The 21,015-nt window shown below is 40.5% G+C and overlaps 1 protein-coding gene across 1 annotated transcript in view; it reads right to left on the reverse strand.

Annotated features, from left to right (window-relative positions):
• Nucleotides 1–21,015, reverse strand: part of ERBB4 (erb-b2 receptor tyrosine kinase 4) — a 1,457,122-nt gene that overhangs the window by 444,280 nt on the left and 991,827 nt on the right. Inside the window, exons 6-9 of the mRNA XM_073553209.1 lie at nt 13,195–13,313; nt 9,627–9,768; nt 8,103–8,216; nt 6,469–6,595 (exon numbers count right to left, since the gene is read on the reverse strand). Of these exons, the coding sequence (XP_073409310.1) occupies nt 6,469–6,595; nt 8,103–8,216; nt 9,627–9,768; nt 13,195–13,313 (502 nt within the window). The remainder of the gene's footprint in view (nt 1–6,468; nt 6,596–8,102; nt 8,217–9,626; nt 9,769–13,194; nt 13,314–21,015) is intronic.

The following is a 21,015-nucleotide window of genomic DNA, read 5'->3' on the forward strand; positions in this document are numbered from 1 at the left end:
TGAAAAATCATGTGATGCTTCACTAATTTGTGTAATTAACAGCACCTGTAACTTACCTGTGCACCTAACAGGTGTTGGCAATAACTAAATCACACTTGCAGCCAGTTGACATGGATTAAAGTTGACTCAACCTCTGTCCTTGTGTGTACCACATTGAGCATGGAGAAAAGAAAGAAGACCAAAGAACTGTCTGAGGACTTGAGAAACCAAATTGTGAGGAAGCATGAGCAATCTCAAGGCTACAAGTCCATCTCCAAAGACCTGAATGTTCCTGTGTCTACCGTGCGCAGTGTCATCAAGAAGTTTAAAGCCCATGGCACTGTGGCTAACCTCCCTAGATGTGGACGGAAAAGAAAAATTGACAAGAGATTTCAACGCAAGATTGTGCGAATGTTGGATAAAGAACCTCGACTAACATCCAAACAAGTTCAAGCTGCCCTGCAGTCCGAGGGTACAACAGTGTTAACCCATATTATCCATTGGCATCTGAATGAAAAGGGACTGTATGGTAGGAGACCCAGGAAGACCCCACTTCTTACCCCGAGACATAAAAAAGCCAGGTTGGAGTTTGCCAAATCTTACCTGAAAAAGCCTAAAACGTTTTGGAAGAATGTTCTCTGGTCAGATGAGACAAAAGTAGAGCTTTTTGGGCAAAGGCATCAACATAGAGTTTACAGGAGAAAAAAGAGGCAAATAAAAAACACGGTCCCTACAGTCAAACATGGCAGAGGTTCCCTGATGTTTTGGGGTTGCTTTGCTGCCTCTGGCACTGGACTGCTTGACCGTGTGCATGGCATTATGAAGTCTGAAGACTACCAACAAATTTTGCAGCATAATGTAGGGCCCAGTGTGAGAAAGCTGGGACTCCCTCAGAGGTCATTGGTCTTCCAGCAGGACAATGACCCAAAACACACTTCAAAAAGCACTAGAAAATGGTTTGAGAGAAAGCACTGGAGACTTCTAAGGTGGCCAGCAAAGAGTCAAGACCTGAATCTCATAGAACACCTGTGGAGAGATCTAAAAATAGCAGTTTGGATAAGGCACCCTTCTGATATCAGGGACCTGGAGCAGTTTGCCAAAGAAGAATGGTCTAAAATTCCAGCAGAGCATTGTAAGAAACTCATTGATGGTTACTGGAAGTGGTTGGTTGCAGTTATTTTGGCTAAAGGTTGTGCGACCAAGTATTAGGCTGAGGGTGCCAATACTTTTGTCTGGCCCATTTTTGGAGTTTTGTGTGAAATGATCAATGTTTTGCATTTTGCTTCATTCTCTTTTCTGTTTTTTAATTTAAGACAAATTAAATGAAGATAATAATACCAAAGAATTTGTGATTGCAATCATTTTCAGGAAGAAACTGAGTATTATCTGACAAAATTGCAGGGGTGTCAATACTTTTGGCCACAACTGTATGGTTATATTAAATTACTAGGATCCAACATTAAGTTTTTACTGTATATAGATCCTCAAGAATGAGCTCTGTAGGTACAGTGCGCAATCAAGTGGATCCTGAACTATTACTGTGGGGCGCTATTACTATTCAGGGACAATATTACTTAGAAGGGGTATAATATTATTTGGCTGGAATTATTATGATTTGGGCATAATATATCACAATTTCTCTAGGGACTGCTGGAAAAACAAGGGGGTCATAGATTTTATATACTGTAGTTCTAAAAAAAATGAGGTATGGATAAAAGAAGTTGTCATGAAGTCTGGGCAGAACTGAAAAAAATAAAAAAGTCTACAATCAGAAAAGATGTTAACTGTGAGTCACTGAATTTAAATGGATTATCCAGGACTTTTATATAGATGGCATATCCTTGGGATAAGCATCCCCAAATATCAGCTGTTCTCAGCCCCAGTGGAGGCCAGATGTGTTCAATTGCACAGCAAAACTATACAGCTCCATCAACAGCACAGTGGCCATTGGCCAGGTTCTGAACCCCTATCCCTATTGATTTGAATAGAGAGCTAATCTGCAGTACCCGGACATGGCCACTATACAGTTAATGGAGCTTCAACTGAGCATAACCAGCCAGCGTCAGAACAGCTGATCATCAGTGGTGCCATGTGTCATACCCCCACCAATAATGATGACCTTTTCTCATGATAGGCCATCAATAAAAAAGTGTTGGACAACCCATTTTAAGTGTTCTGCATATATTTATACTCTGATGACACCTGTGTACAAACAATTCCTACCTCTATGTGGTCATTAAATGGAGGCTAGTTATGTCACAGTATAGTAATTTTAATTAATAACTAGAGATGAGCGAACCTATTCGAAAAACGTTTGCCAATATCAGAGTCGGTACTAACGTTGTATATTCGGTTTTGTGCTTGTATTCCCTAGCATTTTCTGCAAACTTTAGTAAATTATAGTGTTTCCACTAAGGCTTTGATCTTATAAGTGGTTCTGATCGCGGTAAGTTCATTACCATTGGTCAGAGCGAAGCGAGGACATGCTTTCAGATGTCAGCATGACCCTGTAGCTGTACTGTAAATCATTACTGCCGGACAGAGAGTCGCAGTTCCCATGCTGTCAAATGACAGTGTGAGCCCGCAGAGGTGATCGGAGATAAAAAGTTTACCTTCAGTCACTGGCGTCAGATGATGGGACTACTACTGCCATCAGCCGATGCCTGCTGCCGCTAATGACACCAAGAGCAGGAAAAGCTGATGAGAGTATTAATCAGCTGCCACCTGCTCTCTAAATAAATATATATAAAAAAAAAAAAAAAACGGCGTGTGTTCCCCTATATTTTTGATAACTAGCCAGACAAAACTGACAGCTGGGGGCTGCATCCCTCAGCTGTCAGTTTTAGGGAGGTTGGTTAACAAGAATAGAGGGGTCCCCACACCATTTGTTTTTAATTATTTAAATAAATAATAAGATAACCAGCCAAGCTAAAGCAGACATCTGGGGCTGGCATTCTTAGGCTGGTAAGAGGCCATGGATGTTGGCCCCCAGCCTAAAAATAGCAACCCGCAGCCACCTAGTAAAGAATGCTCCAATTCTGGTGCTTTGCCTGGCTTTTCCCACTTGACCTGTAGTGGTGGCAAGTGAGGTTCATATTTGTGGGGTTAATTTCACCTTTGTATTGTCCTGTGACATTAAGCCCACGGCTTAGTAATGACGTTTATAAGACACCTATCTAATACTAATCCTATAGTTACATTGTAAATAAACACACAGCATGTATGAAATATTTTATTTAAAATAAAAAACACACTTTTCCATTTTAATTTAAAAATAACAAACACAGTTATAGTCACCTAACGCTCATTCAATTGAAGCCATCGTCTTTTGTAATAAATAGAAAATAAAAAACACAACATACCTCACCTGTCCGTCGTTCTGTCCTACGTGATAATCCATGTCTGGGGATAAACAGTTTTCAACCTGGATGGTGCCAAGATGCAACCGACCAGACTGAGGACCACTGGTTAATGAACTGCTGCGAGCGCAGCTTCAGTGACCGGCGGTGATGTCATTGAGGTTACCTCCGGTCACTGAGACTGCATTCCCAGACTGGTCCCTGAACTTTGGGGACTTCGGTGAGATCACCGCTAGCACAGTGAGAAAAAGTCTCACAATACAGTGGTGAGTTTATCTTTTTTTAACTGTTTGCCGAACCCACCAAACCTGAACATCCAGGGGTTTGCTGATCTCGACTAATAACTAACATTATGATATTATTATTTAGGCACTAAGTATTGTTGTATTGGTAATGGTAGCAGTATGGTGATAACATTTGTTCATTGTATAGTGGTATTATTAGGTAACTGTATAATTGTAGTAAAATATCATATATAAAAGATGGTTTTAAAGCCCTGTTGTCTCTTAGATATACATATATAAATATAAATACATAAATATATTCTTTTTGTGAGAGGAGACATATTTGTATAGACTGTAACCTATAACACTGGAACCACCATATCCAAGCAACAAACTGTTATGAGGAAAGTTCCAAATTGTGTCCTGGGTCCCACTTGAGTTTAATTGTGTCTCTGTCAGTTTGGCTATAATTGTTCATCTGCCATAGAAGCTTCTATGTTGCATGGTAAACTGGTATCAATAAGCCAACAGAAATCTGAATTTAGCTTTGTATGTGAATAGAGAAAAATACTAGAAATATAATGTAAATTTTAGTTGTGAACTATAGTAAGATAATGTTCAAACCATGTCTTTGTCCTTATTCATGACACAATTAGGAGCTTCCATCTTAATCCCCAAAAAATAGGATTCAGATGTGTCCCAGACAAAGTTGTTGACTTTGGTCAAGTGGTATCTGACTATTAAATCAGGCTAAAAAAAGCAAGACCATAAAAGAGATCAAACAGAGTACAAAGCTTCATGCTTTGGACTTTATTTGCCTCATTGAATTCACTGGTTCTATTGTTGTCTTAATACCATTTTTCTGGATAGAAAATTGGAGTTATTAATGGAATCATGAATGCTGGCCAAAAGTGTAGTCTGTACAGTGTGTAATAAAATAGGACATAATTTTAACTTTTTCACGACATTTGTCGTATATATGGCGCTAGTCGGAAGCAGGGTATGGAGTGGGCTCACACAGCAAGGCGGACCCATACCCGGTAGGCAACTGCTGTTAATTACAGCCAAGACCTGCCGCTATCAATTGCGGGTGGAGTGTAGCTCTGTAAGGAGGTGGCGGAAACCCTCAGTTGCTCCCTCTCTCTTTCCTTGTCTGTGGTCCCCCATGCAGTTCTCCAACAGTGGGTTATGCCCTGATGTGTTACTGTTATGTATGTGCTGTGTTTGTATTGTCTTAATGTTTTACCATTGTACATTCTAATGTATGCATAAGTCAGCCTAGGGATAGTAAGAGGTTAATAAAGGGGGCGGGGTAAGCAGACTCAAAGAAGCCGGAAGCTTCTGTTTCTGTAGCAGAGCCCGGGCAGGAAAGCCCGTGGCAGGATCTGCTCCTCTACTAGGAGTAGGCCATACCCCTGGACTAAAGCAGAGCTGCTAAAGGACTGCCGGGCAGCAGCAAGGGGCATAAGGACTTCACAGGTGCCCACCTATGGACTTTTGACTCCAGAGAGCTGAGTGGGAGCTGCTGCCTCTGCCATTGTCCAAGGAGTAGCCTCTGGGAATAGGGACAGCTCAGGAATATGTCACCTTCGTCTTATTTCATCTCTATTAAACAAGTTGCCACTGTTGGGCTCTAAAAAGTGTGACGTGGGGTACATCCAGAGGATGCTATTCCGGGATGGAGAGCTGCAGCATGACGGAGGTAACCAACTGTGACTTGGGATTGGGATTAGAACTGTCTTTTCATGTGCAAGGGGCCAGGGTGTTCACTGACTGTGACCTAGTGAACTTGTCCATGACTACTACCCCGTGCCACCTTGTTACAGCTCCAGCCTCAATTTTTAACCTGTTAGATTTTAATGTGTGATTACTTCTGTCTATCGGCAAACTTGTGATGTGATTGCGGTTCGCCGATGGGTTGTCATGACAGCCAGGGGTCAACTGATGTGACTGTCATTACGGAACTCCTTTGAAAACCTGCCTGTCACTGGGCTTCAAAGGAGACTGTAATTCCTGCTATATGCAGCGAGGCTTTAGCTTCGCTGCATATAGCACAAGCAATCGGATGATCTCATCTTCAAGCCCCCTAACAAAATCAGTAGAAAGTTAAAAAAAATATGAAAAAATCAATCAATAATTAAAATTTGAAATCACCTTTCCCCAAGTGAAAACAAAGATATTAAATGTAAAAATATATATATATTAACAATCACTGTTTTCAGAAAAATCAGATCTATCAAAATATAAAAACAATAAACCCGGAAAAAAATCAAGATCAATAAAATTGCATTTTTTGTGTCGCCAAAATCCCACAAAAAATGCTGTAGAAAGTGATCAAAAAGTCACATCTATCCCAAAATGACACTAATAAAAACATTGTCTCACGCCGCAAAAAATAAGTTGTCATATAGCTACATTTGAAAAAAAAATGTCTTGGAAATGGCGACACAAACTTCAGATTTTTTTTTTTCACTGCTATAATAATGAAAAAAAAAAACGAGACATGTGAGAATCATATTGCATGGTCATTCTTACCACAAAATGTACACAGCATTAAAAACAATTGCCAAAAAGCAATGTCAGACTTTCACCGCACTTGGAATTTTTTTCCCCGTTTTCAAGTACAGCATGGGGCAAAATGAATGGTGTCATTCAAAAGTACAACTCATCTCACAAAAACAAGTCCTCATGTGTCTATGTGGACGAAAAATAAGAGTTGTGGCTCTGGGACGAAGGGGAGGAAAAAACGGAAACTAAAAAACGAAAATGGTCCGAGACATTAGTTTATAGGTGGTATTTTTCATGTTAAACTCTCTAAACTGTTGACATAAACAGCAAAAAACAACAGGTAAAAATGTGTGATTTGACATTCAGTCTTTTTTAAAGAGTTACGGACTCGTACTTACCCGTCAATACCAGTGACGAGGAACAGGAGATTGCCATTGATCTTGGTGCAGTTTATAAACTTGTCGATGTTGTTGGAATCCACATTCTGGGAGGTCTTCAGGGACCCTGTCCCAATACCATCACAGACTAGAGAGAACATCCCAATAATAGTCAATATGTCTGAATAATAAACCCAATACAGAGCTTATAATATCCCACTGACCACATCTTCCCTGTAAGATCTGCTCTTCACTTGAGAATACAACTTTTCATCCTCATGATATGGAGTTATTATATGAGTATACTATACGCCATAATGCATAGTCATGGAGTACACAGGTAAACATTGCGCTATTCCGTTCCATTCTTCAATCCCTGCTAATCCTAGTCCTTTTTTATGAATTTCAATGTTTAACCCAATATTCTTGCTAACTGGGTAGCAATTTCCCTAGGGTATAATTTGCGACAGCGCGATGAATAGGTTTCTTCCTGTAAAATTACAATTTTCTGCTTGCGCATCAGTTCCTGTATGTTTTACCATATTTGTTTTTTACACCAAGACGGCCTTAAAAAGTGTTGTCTTAAGGTCCTTATAGGATGCAAAATAAATAAAATGAGCTACAAATCATCACATTACTGTACTGGCAGAGAATCGCCATGTAATAGAAGTTTTCTAATAAAACCATATATATATATATACAGTATATATAGAGCATATGTCTTTTTTTTTCTGTACATGATACATATTGTTATTTAATGAGTATACAGTGGGGAAAATAAGTATTGGATACACTACCGATTTTGCAAGCTTTCCCATTTACAAAGAAGGGAGAGGTCTGTAATTTGTATCATAGGCACACTTCACCTGTGAGAGACAGAATCTAAAATAAAAACCAGAAATTCTCATTGTACGATTTTTACATAATTAAATTGCATTTTATTACATGAAAAAAGTATTCTTTGTAGGTAGGAAAACTTGCAAAATCAGCAGAGTATCAAATAGTTATTTGTGAGTGATTGGCCATATCACACTAGAAAGAATGAAACCGGTCCGTTCCATGTGATCGTTCCTAGACTTCTAATTCCAAATTGAAAAATATTTGTTGTAACGTGTACATTGCTATGTTTATGTTATCCATTGAATCAAGGAGAAAAGAACTGATCAGAATCCTCTACAAAATATTCTGATACTTATTTATTCCCAATGCCAAAGTATCCTGCTTAAAGGTTGATGTTATATGCATATGTTGAGTGTTAGGCCGAGGTCACACTTGTGAGAAACTCACACGAGTCTCGCGTGTCAATACCCGGCACTCGGCACCGAGGTGTGCGGCTGCATGTTTTTCTATGCAGCTGAGCGCTCCGGTCCGAGTGCTGGGTATTGACACGCGAGACTCGTGCGAGTTTCTCACAAGTGTGACCCCGGCCTTAGCAGGACACTTTTCTGCATCAAATACCGGAGTGTTGGCAGGAAAAACGTTGCATAAAACATACATATACATGTTTTTGACACGTTTTTATGTGCATCTTTAAGCACTTTTGCTTATATTTTTTTCTACATACGTGTCTTGGTTCTGTAAAATGAAGTGTTTTTTTTTTTTTACTCTTAAATAAAGTGCCAAAATGCAACGTGTGAACAAGTTTTAAGACAAACCTTTGGGGCATATTCCAGCACAAGGCTTGCACATCTTGATGCCATTTTCTTCTACTTCCATCTTGTTACTAGGACAGGCACGAACACAAGAACTGTCATCCACGACAAAATTATCTACCGAGCACAGAGAAGGAAAATATGAGTCAGAAAAGTGTTGCTGCTTTACAGTGAGACATCAGCTTGTGTCTTTTTGATTCATTTAGTAATTTCGTTTAGTGACACCTCTAGTAGGACGAATCAAATATTTTGTGAATACCGGATAATTTTATAAGGTGCCCTACACATTAGACAAAACTCAATCAACCTGGATGATCTTGGAAGGTTTGGTTGACTGTCTAATGAGTATGGAGACCATTAAACTGTCCTTGTTGATGGATGTCAAGGAGAAGAAGGATCACCCATGGTGGATTTCAACATTCCTGATATTTTCTTGTGATTAGAGATGTCTTTTCTCTCATTACAATACACATGCCCATTCGGTTAATAGTTATTTAGTGTCCACCCCCTTATGAAGACTGTGTGATGTAGGTACTTAGTATTTTATTCCTGCTATAGGTTGGATAGTCAATGGTACAAGTCTAGATGGCTTTGTTACTCCTGTACCTGCTGAACTTAGTGCCCATTTAGCATTTTTCCTAGCTTTTTGTGAGTTTTAAGTATTTTTATTGGAATTGATGAAATTATAGAGATTATATATTTGTTGGTTTAAAGAAGTCCAGAATTTTTTTTCCTCTGTAGCTGTTTTACAGTAATTTAATGTGTATCCTACAATACTTAAAGGGAATCTGTCACCAGGTTTTTGCTACCCCATCTGAGAGCAGCAGGATGTAGGAAAAGAAACTCTGATCCCAGCGATGTATCACTTAGTTTACTGGGTGCAGCAGTTGTGACACAATCAGAGTTTTTAGAAGTAGCATGTAGCAGAGCTGAGAAAGCTAACCCCGCCCACACCAGGCTCTGTATGGACATTGTCTATTGACAGTGAGCTGCTTATCACAGGAGGTGGTGTGGTCGGACAATTGCTTAAGAGTCAGCTAGTCCAAGAAGTCATAATGACCTAGTGATAAAATCATCATTATAAGTAAACAACAGCACAAAGCCCAATAAGTGACAAATTACTGAATTCAGTATTTTAACCCTTACCTCATGCTGTACACAGATTATATAGCAAAAACCCGCTGACAGATTCCCTTTAAAGTATGGACGTGAATTATAGACTGCCAGTCAGCATGGTGTATTACTTTACTGCCATCTACAGAAGGTTTATGGAATATAAAACAGTGACCACTTACTTATTTGTAAGTGTACAAGTGGATGTTCACGATTATACATGATCGGTCTCAAGTAACATAGTTGCTTGTACCTTTTTTACAGCTAATATTGCAGCATTCATGCAGATAGAGATAACCACAATTGTCACGCTCTTTTAGTAGATACAAATAATTCTTGCTCAGAAATTAAACAATTGAAAAAACTATATTTCTTTTTTCCAAAGATAAATCCGGTAGTGATTTACACACTTACGTGGGCATTTGTTCACGCAAAAAGCTCCATAAGTGTACTTGGCCTTTGGGTTTTGTTCCAGTTGAAAAGCAGTGGGGTTATATATATTGGGTTGAGGACACTGGGTGACGCAGGAGCCGCTGTCATTAAATTTCAAACAGGCCTGAGAAAAGACAACAGGTTAAAAACTGGAATAACTCAGACGACAACATAATCTGGAAGTTCTGCTTCATTGTTGCAAAAGACAAGTTAGTTAAGAAAACGACTAGTTCTTTTCCTCCCCATGTGACATTTTTAGAGCCTTGCCTGAACACTTGTGAATCTAAAGATTTGGTCCGGCCACCCCTGAGTTTGGTTGACACACAGAACAGAGAGTCTTTGCATTGGAATGAAAAGGGAGGGTGAGATCCTGCCAAATGTCCTCTGCAAGGAAATGTTCTAAAAAGTTCTGTTTTTCTTTTTATAAAAAGCAGCAAGCCAAAATAAATATTTTGTTGACAGTGCTTGACAGGAGCGGGCTGAGGAGCAGCGCTGGTGACAGCAGTTAATAGCGGATTTTGCCTACATTCCTACTGAACACACTAATGATCTGTACTTCGGAGGGCTGGCCTGCTGTTCTCCTACGCCACCCATTTAAATTCCAGCTGTGGATCGAAACTACCAATTAGGAAGTGAGGCTGCCATTCATTCCTATTGAATCTGCACAGGGGGGAGGTTGTATTTTTACAAAACAGAAACTAGGTCTGATATCTCCTGGGAGACCACGCTCTCCCACCCTTCTCAAGCCTACACTTATCGAAGAGTCTTGGAAAAGTTTTTTTTTCTCTTCTAGCTTTGGTGTGGTTGACACAAGCTGGGGACATGCTATAGTGTGTAAATATTAAGTGTGTGATCCTGACATTTTTCTTTTTCGTAAGAAGCAATAATCTGCTGACTTAGATCCGTTTATTGTCTGGTCAGACATTCAGAACTGGCTAACACAGTGATTTCAATTTATTTCCTGTGCCTGCCTGATTGCGAACACATTCAGAACATCTTTGACCTTCAAGATGCAAAATAATCAAAGTACATATCTTTTGATTGCTAAGCTTCATGGGGTATTTTAAGCTTGAACTCCATGTTGACAAAGTAATAGGAACTTGCGAGGTCAAATGCAGAAGAAAAGTTTAGATTCACTTTTTCATGCAATAGTTTTCCTTGTTCTTCCTGGAATGTGTGCTTTATAAAATCAGACTGAAGGCAGCAAAACCATGAAAGAATACATATGGAAACAAGGAGGAAAGAAACACATGTGACACAAACTAGAATATGTGTTAGATTAGATTCCTCAAAGTACCCCTCCCTTTACTCTGAAGACAGCTATACACCCCCTTGGAATTCTCTCAAGCAACTTCATCAGGTAGTCAAGAGAAATGGCTTAACCCCTTTACAACATTGGGTGTAATAGTATGCCGATGTCGGACTCCCTCCCTTTGATGTTGCCTCTGGCGCTGAACCCACATCTCTTCCGGCACATGGCAGCTATTTTGAACAGCTGACATGTGCCTCTAACAGCCACAGGTGGTAACGCGAGCCTGTTAACTAGTTAAATGCCGTTGTCAATCTCTGACTCCGGCATTTATCGTGAGCTCCCGGCAAGCACTCTGGAAATCCCGTCTGTTGGTGACCCCGTCACGTGATCGCGGGTCACCAATGGGTTGGCATGACAACCAGAGGTCTCCTGCAGTCCTCTATGATTGTCACTGCCGGATTGCTATGAGCACAAACCCTAACATGGTGATTTTGACCAAAAATAAAAAAGTTATGGCTCTGGGAAGAAGGGGATCAAAAAATGAAAATGCAAAACCAAAAATACCTCTGGTCATTAAGTGAACCTGTCACATTGTTTTTAGCAAGCTTGGGGAGATCACTCAACACTGAATAAGCACAGGGAGCTACTCAATGCTGTGCCAGCGTAGGGAGCCTCTCAACAATGTCCAAGCGTGGGGATCCGCTCAACACTGCGCAAGCATGGGGAGACCACTCAGCACTAAACAAGCACGGTAAGCCGCTCAACGCTGTGCAAGCATGGGGAACCTTTCAACACTGTGCAAGTGTAGGGAGCCTCTCAACACTGTGCAAGCGTGGGGAGCTGCTCAACACTGTGCAAGCACGGGGATCCACCCAACACTGCGCAATGTGTGCGTGTGTTTGACAGAAGCATACATTCTGTTTGTGTTAACCATGTGTTTCTTCACCTCTTGTTTCCATATGTGTTTATTTGTGGTTTCGCTGCCTTCAGTCTAAATCTATAATGTGCACATTCCAATAATGACAAGAAAAACCATTGCATGAACTGGTGTGTCCAAACCTTTGACGAGTACTATACTTATACTATTCAGTGACTAGTCCTTTCTCTATCCATTGCTGGTACGATCAATTTTTAATGCGAGGACAAACTGTCCAATCCAAATCTAGCCCTATGCTGCAAAGACCCAAGTATTACAGTACTTAGACATTTTAATTTACGTGACCTTCTACTCCTTCTTGGGCCTTATTTTGATTCACTCATTGGTTAAAATATATAAAACATCATCAAAAGACTCCTCCCAAAACATCAACTACAATAATAGACTACATTTTTTTTTTTTTTTAAAAAAGCCTATATTATAACTACAGGTAAGGATTTTTTGTGATGCTTGTTCACATTATGTGTTGTATATGCAAAGTTTCTTCATATGCTCAACCAGGACAGAAATATTGTTGGTGCAACCTGTGAAAGGACCCAACAGCTAAAAGGGCCAGTATTTGGTCAGTATTTTACATCAGTATTTGTAAACCAAAATTAGGAGTGGGTGATAAATACAGAAGTGGCGACGTGTTTTTATTATACTTTTCCTCAGAATGCTCCACTCCTTGTTTTAGCTTAGAAATACTGATGCAAAATACTGATCAAATACTGAACGTGTGACCATGGTCTAACAAAGAGGCTCAATGGGCGAGGTATGACATACAATTGCATATGATGGAGCTGTGTGTTGTCCCAATGTATGCACTGAATATGTTCCATAAATGTGGTGTGAACATAAACTAAAATGTACAAGTCTGAAAAAAGAGGTCACCCCTAGGGCATGGAGTGGAAGTAAGTAACACTCCGTACAGCACTTTGGGGTTGAATAAATATATAATAAATGAATAAATAACATAAATGTAACAGTCAATGTTTTACTGGTTTATATTACTTAACCATTTACATTATTTTAAAAGAGTATCACAAAACTTGTATGAAGCATGAGGTGGGGATTTGAAAACTGCACAAAATGGTAATTTCTAAATCCGCAAAGTGTTCTGTTCTTTCCGAAGCCAGAAATCATATGCATTAGCACATAAATACGTTCAACTTCTTATTTGCAAAACGTATAAAATCTGCCAGGGCTAATGCATCCTGATGGTTAATAAGACACGGAATGGGAGAAATATATGAAAGAACTAAATGAACAGCTACGTTTGGAAAGAAAAATGGATGAGAAAGAGAATCTTTCGGTGTCAGAATATTAAATCACAGCTAAAAAAGGGTTGTGGGTGGAAAGATAAATGACAGACAACTTACAAAGCAGTCAGTGTCTTTAGGTCCTGAGCAACCTCCAGCACATTCCCGGTGACAGCAATTACTAACATACGGTCCATAGCAGCGTCCATCACACTGCTCAGCACACACGATCTTCGTCACTGGTGGTGTAAAAAGATAGCACTATTAAGAAACGAAAAAATCCAATAAACTCTAAATACAGTACTAAATTACAGTTGGGATAATAAGTATTTGATACATTGCAGATTTTGAAAGTTTTTCCACCTACAAAGAATGGAGAGGTCTGTAATTTTTATCGTAGGCACACTTCACCTGTGAGAGACAGAATCTAAAAATAAGAAACAGAAAATCACATTGTATGATTTTTACTTTAAATTGCATTTTGTTGCATGAAATAAGTATTTGATAAAACAGCAAAAACAGAACTTAATATTTGGTATAGAAACCTTTGTTTGCAACTACAGATGTCAGACATTTCCTGTAGTTCTTGACCAAGTTTGCACACACTGCAGCAGGGACTTTGGCCCACTCCGCCATACAGATCTTCTCCAGATCTTTCAGGTTTCGGGGCTCTTGCTGGGCAACATTGAGTTTCAACTCCCTCGAAGATTGTCTATTGGGTTCAGGTCTGGAGACTGGCTAGGCCACTCCAGGACCTTGAAATGCTACTCATGGAGACACTCCTTAGTTGCCTTGGCTGGGTGTTTCGAGTCATTGTCATGCTGGAAGATCCAGCAACGACCCATCTTCAATGCTGTTACTGAGGTTGCTGGCCAAAATCTTACATTCATCCTCTCTTCAATACGGTGCATTCGTCCTGTCCCCTTTGCAGAAAAGCATCCCCAAAGTAAGATGCTTAACCCACCATGCTTCACAGCAGAGACAGTGCTCTTGGGGTTGTACACATCTTTCTTCTTCCTCCAAACACAGCGAGTGGAGTTGATACCAAAAAGTTAAATTTTGGTCTCATTTGACCACATGATCTCCCATGCCTCCTCTGGATCATCCAGATGGTCATTGGTGAACTTCAGTTGGGCCTGGACATGTACTGGCATGAGCAGGGGGACTTTGCGTGCCCTGCAGGAGTTTAAACCATGACCGCGCAGTGTGTTACTAACAATAATGTTTGAGACTGTGGTCCCAGCTCTCTTCAGGTCATTGACCAGGTCCTCCCATGTAGTTCTGAGCTGATTTCCGATCTTCCTCAGAAATATCTTTAACCTGTGAGGTAAGGTTTTGCATGGAGCCCAAGATTGAGAAAGATTTGACTGTCATCTTGTGCTTCTTCCATTTTCTAATAATAGTGCCAACAGTTGTTGCCTTGTCACCAAGCTGTTTGCCTATTGTCCTGTAGCCCATCCCAGCCTTGTGCCAGTCTACAAGTTTTCCCTGGTGTCCTTAGACAGGTCTAAGACAGGTCTTTGGTCTTGGTCTTGGTGGAGAGGTTGGAGTGTAATTGACTGAAAGTGTGGACAGGTGTCTTTCATACAGGTAAAAGTTCAAACAGGTGCAATTAATACACGTAATGAGTGCAGAGTGGAAGGGCTTCTTTAAAAACTGACAGGTCTTTGAGAGCCAGAATTCTTGCTGGTTGATAGGTGATCAAATACTTATTTCATGCAATAAAATGCAATTTGATTATATAAAAATCATACAATGTGATTTCCTGTTTTTTATTTTTAGATTCGGCCTCTCACAGGTGAAGTGTACCCAAGATAAAAACTACAGAACTCTCCATTCTTTGTAGGTGGGAAAATAGCAAAATCAACAGGATATCAAACACATATTTTCTCCACTGTATGTATACATGGAATATAAAGATACCTTAGAAAATGTAAAATTTTGAGCCCTTGATCCCAAGTGCTTCATACCTCACACTTCAAGTGATTGTTTATGCTCAGTACACCCAAAGTGTTAACTTTCTTTGACATTAGACACTACACCAGAAGGAGCAAAGCAGGCTAATACATGTTTGATATCGTTAGGTCCAGAAATATTTGGACAGTAACACAATTTTTGCCATTTTAGCTGTTTGACAAAAGATATTCCAAATACAGTTGTATTATCAATATGGGCTTACAGAATGGATTCTCAGCTTTAATTTGAGGGTATTCACATCCTAATTTGACTAAGGAATTAGAAATTATAGCTCATTAATATGTAGCTGACTCTTTTTAAAGGGACAAAAAGTAAATGGACAATTATCTCAAAAGCTTCCTTATGGGCTGCATAGGCTATACTATCATTAATCCATCATCAATAAAGCAGGCAAAAGGTCTGGAGCTGATTCCAGGTGAGACATTTGCATCTTGAAACTGTTTTGTACAGAATTTATGGCATGTAGAAATACGGTATAGCACTTATAAACTTAAAGATTTATCATAGTCATCTGATGTGTACATAAAAAAAGTTGTCTGCCTCTGATTGTTTGAGACGTTATCCATAAAAAATAAAAATTAAAGTTGACAACTCTGATGCCGACATGGACATAAAGAGGTCTACTCTTATTTGGATCCAGATTCATTTAACCACAATGGAGAGTGACTAATGAAGAGTGATTCCCCTGCGTATTTCATTTGGTCATTACTTTTAATTAATGCAATTCTACATTTTCCTTAAAAGGAAAAGCCTTCCCTGGCTATAACAGCTAATCAACGGGTTAATTGGCAGGGAAAATATTGTAATTTTGAAGAAGAGGATATTTTCTCTATGAAAGTATTTTTAATCTTTTTAACCATGCCCTTCTGTGACATGTACCTATGAATTGCAATATATTCTCAATAATGTTATTCATTTTTGTAGAATTTAAAGGGAATCTGTCACCCTTTTTTCGACTTTTAGCTGCCGGCACCGCCATCAGGGGCTTATTTACAGCATTCTGTAATACTGTAGATAAGCCCCCAATTTAACCTGAAAGATAAGAAAAATACGTTAGATTATACTCACCCGGGGGTTCAGTCCGGTCCGATGGGTGTAGCGGTCCAGTGCCTCCCATCTTCATTCGAGGCCGTCCTCTTCTTTCCTTCCTGTCGTGGCTCCGGCGCAGTCGCACTGATTACTGCAGTGCGCAGGCGCCGGACCTCTCCCCGTGCCTGCGCATTGCAGGACGCTGCTCTGCCCTCAACAGGGCAGAGCAGTGCACCTGTACAGGAGCCAACACAGGAAGGAAAGAAGAGGACTGCATTGTATGAAGATGGGAGGCACAAGACCGGACCTCGACACCCATCGGACCGGACCATCCCCCGGGTGTGTATAATCTAAAGTGGTTTTCTTATCTTTCAGGTTACATCGGGGGGGGCTTATCTACAGCATTATGGAATACTGTAGATAAGCCCCTGATGTCGGTGCCAGCAGCTAATAGTCGAAAAATGGAGTGACATATTCCCTTTAACCCCTTCATGACCAAGCCTATTTTGACCTTAATGACCAGGTCATTTTTTGCAATTCTGACCAGTGTCCCTTTATGAGGTAATAACTCAGGAACGCTTCAATGGATCCTAGCATTTCTGGGAATGTTTTTCGTGACATATTGGGCTTCATGTTAGTGGTAAATTTAGGTCGATAATTTTTGCGTTTATTTGTGAAAAAATCAGAAATTTGGTGAAAATTTAGAAAATTTCGCCATTTTCAAATTTTGAATTTTTATTCTGTTAAACCAGAGAGTTATGTGACACAAAATAGTTACTAAATAACATTTCCCACATGTCTACTTTACATCAGCACAATTTTAGAAACAAAATATTTTTTTGTTCGGAAGTTATAAGGGTTAAAAGTTGACCAGCGATTTCTCATTTTTACAACAAAATTTACAAAACCATTTTTTTTAGGGACCACCTCACATTTGAAGTCACTTGGAGGGGTCTATATGGCAGAAAATACCCACAAATGACACCATTCTAAAAACTACACCCCTCGAGCTACTCAAAACTACATTCAAGAAGATTATTAACCTTTCAGGTGCTTCACAGGAACTAAAGCAACATGGAAGGAAAAAATGGACATTTTAATTTTTCCAACACAAATTTTATTTTAGCATCAATTTTTTCATTTTCACATGGGAAACAGGATAAAATGGATCCTAAAATTTGTTAGGCAATTTCTCCTGAGTACACCGATACCTCATATGTGGTCATAAACCACTGTTTGGGCGTACGGCAGGGCTCAAAAGTGAAGGAGCGCCATTTGACTTTTTGAATGGAAAATATGCTGGAATATTTAGTGGTTGCCATGTCGCATTTGGAGAGCCCCTGTGTGCCTAAACATTGGAGCTCCCCCACAAGTGACCCCATTTTGGAAACTAAACCCCCCAAGGAACTTATCTAGATGCATAATGATCACTTTGAACCCCCAGGTGCTTCACAAATTGATCTGTAAAAAAAAAAAGTATTTTTTTTTCACAAAAATTTTCTTTTAGCCTCAGTTTTTTCATTTTCACATGGGCAACAGGATAAAATGGATCCTAAAATTTGTTGGGCAATTTCTCCTGAGTACACCGATACCACATATGTGGTCATAAACCACTGTTTGGGCATACGGCAGGGTCCAAAAGGGAAGGAGCACCATTTGACTTTTTGAATGGAAAATTAGCTCCAATCGTTATCGGACAGCATGTAGCGTTTGGAGAGCCCTTGTGCACCTAAACATTGGAGCTCCCCCACAAGTGACCCCAATTTGGAAACTAGACCCCTTATGGAACTTATCTAGATGTGTAGTGAGCACTATGAACCCCCAAGTGCTTCACAAAAGTTTATAACACAGAGCAGTGAAATTAAAAAATATTTTTCTTCCTCAAAAAAATGATTTTTAGCCAGCAATTTTTTTTTCACAAGGGTAGCATTTTAAATTGGACCCCAAAAGTTATTGTCCATTTTGTCCTGAGTTCGCTGGTACCCCATATGTGGGTAGGGACCACTGTTTGGGTACACTTCGGGGCTCGGAAGGGAAGCAGTGACATTATGAAATGCTGACATTGATGGAATGGTCTGCGGGCATCATGTTACATTTGCAGAGCCCCTGATGTACCTAAACTGTGGAACCCCCCACAAGTGACCCCATTTTGGAAACTAGACCCCCCAAGGAACTTATCTAGATGTGTGGTGAGCACCTTGACCCCCAAGCGCTTCACAGAAGTTTATAACGCAGAGCCGTGAAAATAAAATATTTTTTTTCCTCAAAAAAATGATTTTCAGCCAGCAATTTTTTTTTTCACAAGGGTACCAGGATAAATTGGACCCCCAAAGTTGTTGTCCAGTTTGTCCTGAGTACGCTGGTACCCCATATGTGGGTGGGGACCACTGTTTCGGTACACGTCGGGGCTCGGAAGGGAAGTAGTGACATTATGAAATGCTGACATTGATGGAATGGTCTGTGGACATCATGTTACATTTGCAGAGCCCCTGATGTACCTAAACTGTGGAACCCCCCACAAGTGACCCCATTTTGGAAACTAGACCCCCCAAGGAACTTATCTAGATGTGTGGTGAGCACCTTGAACCCCCAAGTGCTTCACAGAAGTTTATAACGCAGAGCCGTGAAAATAAAAAATAATTTTTTTTCCTCAAAAAAATGATTTTTAGCCAGCAATTTTTTTTTCACCAAGGGTACCAGGATAAATTGGACCCCAAAAGTTGTTGTCCAGTTTGTCCTGAGTACGCTGGTACCCCATATATGGGGGGAACCATTGTTTGGGCACACGTAAGGGCTCGGAATGGAATTAGTGACATTTTGAAATGCAGACTTTGATGGAATGGTCTGCGGTCGTCGTTACGTTTGCAGAGCCCCTGATGTGCCTAAACAATAGAAACCCCCCACAAGTGACCCCATTTTGGAAACTAGACCCCCCAAGGAACTTATCTAGATGTGTGGTGAGCACTTTGAACCCCTAAGTGCTTCACAGAAGTTTATAACGCAGAGACATGAAAATGAAAAAAAAAACATTTTTACACAAAAATAATTTTTTATTTTCCCAAGGGTACTAGGAGAAATTAGACCACCAAAGCTATTGTGCAATTTTTCCTGAGTACACTGATGCCCCATATGTTGGGGTAAATCACTGTTTGGGCACAAGTCGGGGCTTGGAAAGGAGGGAGCACCGTTTGACTTTTTGAACGCAAAATTGGCTGGAATCAATGGTTGCACCATGTCACGTTTGGAGACCCACTGATGTGCCTAAACAGTGAAAACCCCTCAATTCTAACTTCAACCCTAACCCCAACACACCCCAAACCACAGCCCAAACCCCAACACATCCCTAACCCTAATCCCAACTCTAACCATAACCCTAACCCCAACACACCCCTAACCCTATTCCCAACCCTAACCATAACCCTAACCACAAGCCTAACCCTAATGCCAACCCTAACCCTAATTTCAACCCTAACCCTAATTCTAACTCTAATTCCAACCCTAACCCTAATTCCAACCCTAACCCTAATTCCACCCTAACCCTAATTCCTACCCCAACCCTAATACCAACTCTAACCCTAATTCCAACCCTAACCCTAATTTCAACCCTAACCCTATTTCCAAACCTAACCCTAACCCTATTTTCAACCCTAACCCTAACCCTCTTTCCAACCCTAACCCTCGTTCCAACTCTAACCCTCTTTCCAACCCTAACCCTAACCCTAATGGAAAAATAAAAATAATTTCTTTATTTTATTAGTTGTTCCTGCCTGTGGGGGTGATATATGGGGGGTTTATTTACTTTTCATTTTATTTTGATCACTGTGAGAGTTTATCACAGTGATCAAAATGAATGAAAAGAAATTGCAGCCGGCGGGCGCACTGCGCATGCGCCTGACATTTTCCAATATGGCGGCACTCATGGTCTGGGACCGCGGGACACCAGGAGCCATAGCGGCACTCGGTGAGTACCGGGGGGTGGGAGGGGGGTGATCGGAAGGTGGGGGGAGCGGAGGGAAGGCAGGGGGCAGATGATGACAGCGGCGGCACATCGCCGCTGTCATTCAGTGGCGGGGCAGATCGCCCCAGATAACCGGTGGGCGGGGGGGTCGGATCGGTGTCACCAGCCATGTCTGATGCTACAGCAGCGTCGGACATGGCTGGATTGTAATATTTCATCAATTTTCATTGATGAAATATTACTATCGCTCTGATTGGCTGTTTCACTTTTAGCAGCCAATCAGAGCGATCGTAGCCACGTGGCGGTGAAGCCACTCCCCCCGTGGTGAAGTACAAAGCCCCCTGTATCTGCGGGTCAGGTGACCTTTCAGTGACCTATGTCACCCGACCTACAGGGGGGCTTTAAAGTCATGACGCCACATAGGCGTCACTGGTGAGATTGGTACCAGTTTTCATGACGCCTATGAGGCGTCATTGGTCGTGAAGGGGTTAAATATGCTATGGGTATTAGTTTGTCTTTTTGCACTAGTAGCACAGCTTACCAAATAATATTTCTTAGGACATAGAAAAGTTTTAGTTTAATCTGTCTTCATGAGACAACCCTTTTCACTCCACATCTTGTGAGTGGATCTAGCACATGCATGTAATTTAGTCTATTTTAGGACTGTGTCAATTATTTCCATTTATTTTACGTATGCTTCATGATTACCAAAAACATTGAACTGTGTCATTTTTTTGTTCCATGGAGCAGAATGAAGCATTCATCTATATAACATTCCCATCCATTTCACAGACCGGAAACCTAGATTCCTGATTTTAATGGAACTCTAACAAGAATGGCAAATATAGGCTATGAATCTCTTCCAGAATAATAATTAGCCTTGAGATGCCCCACTGCGCGGTGAAGAATGCAGGCGATCACACTGCAATGAAAATCCCTATTTTGCACTGATGAGCCTGGGGGAATTGGCCCTATTT

This window comes from Dendrobates tinctorius, unplaced genomic scaffold (assembly GCF_039654945.1).
Source record: "Dendrobates tinctorius isolate UK_male_01 unplaced genomic scaffold, ASM3965494v1 ptg000199l, whole genome shotgun sequence".
NCBI classification, from domain to species: Eukaryota; Metazoa; Chordata; class Amphibia; order Anura; family Dendrobatidae; genus Dendrobates; species Dendrobates tinctorius.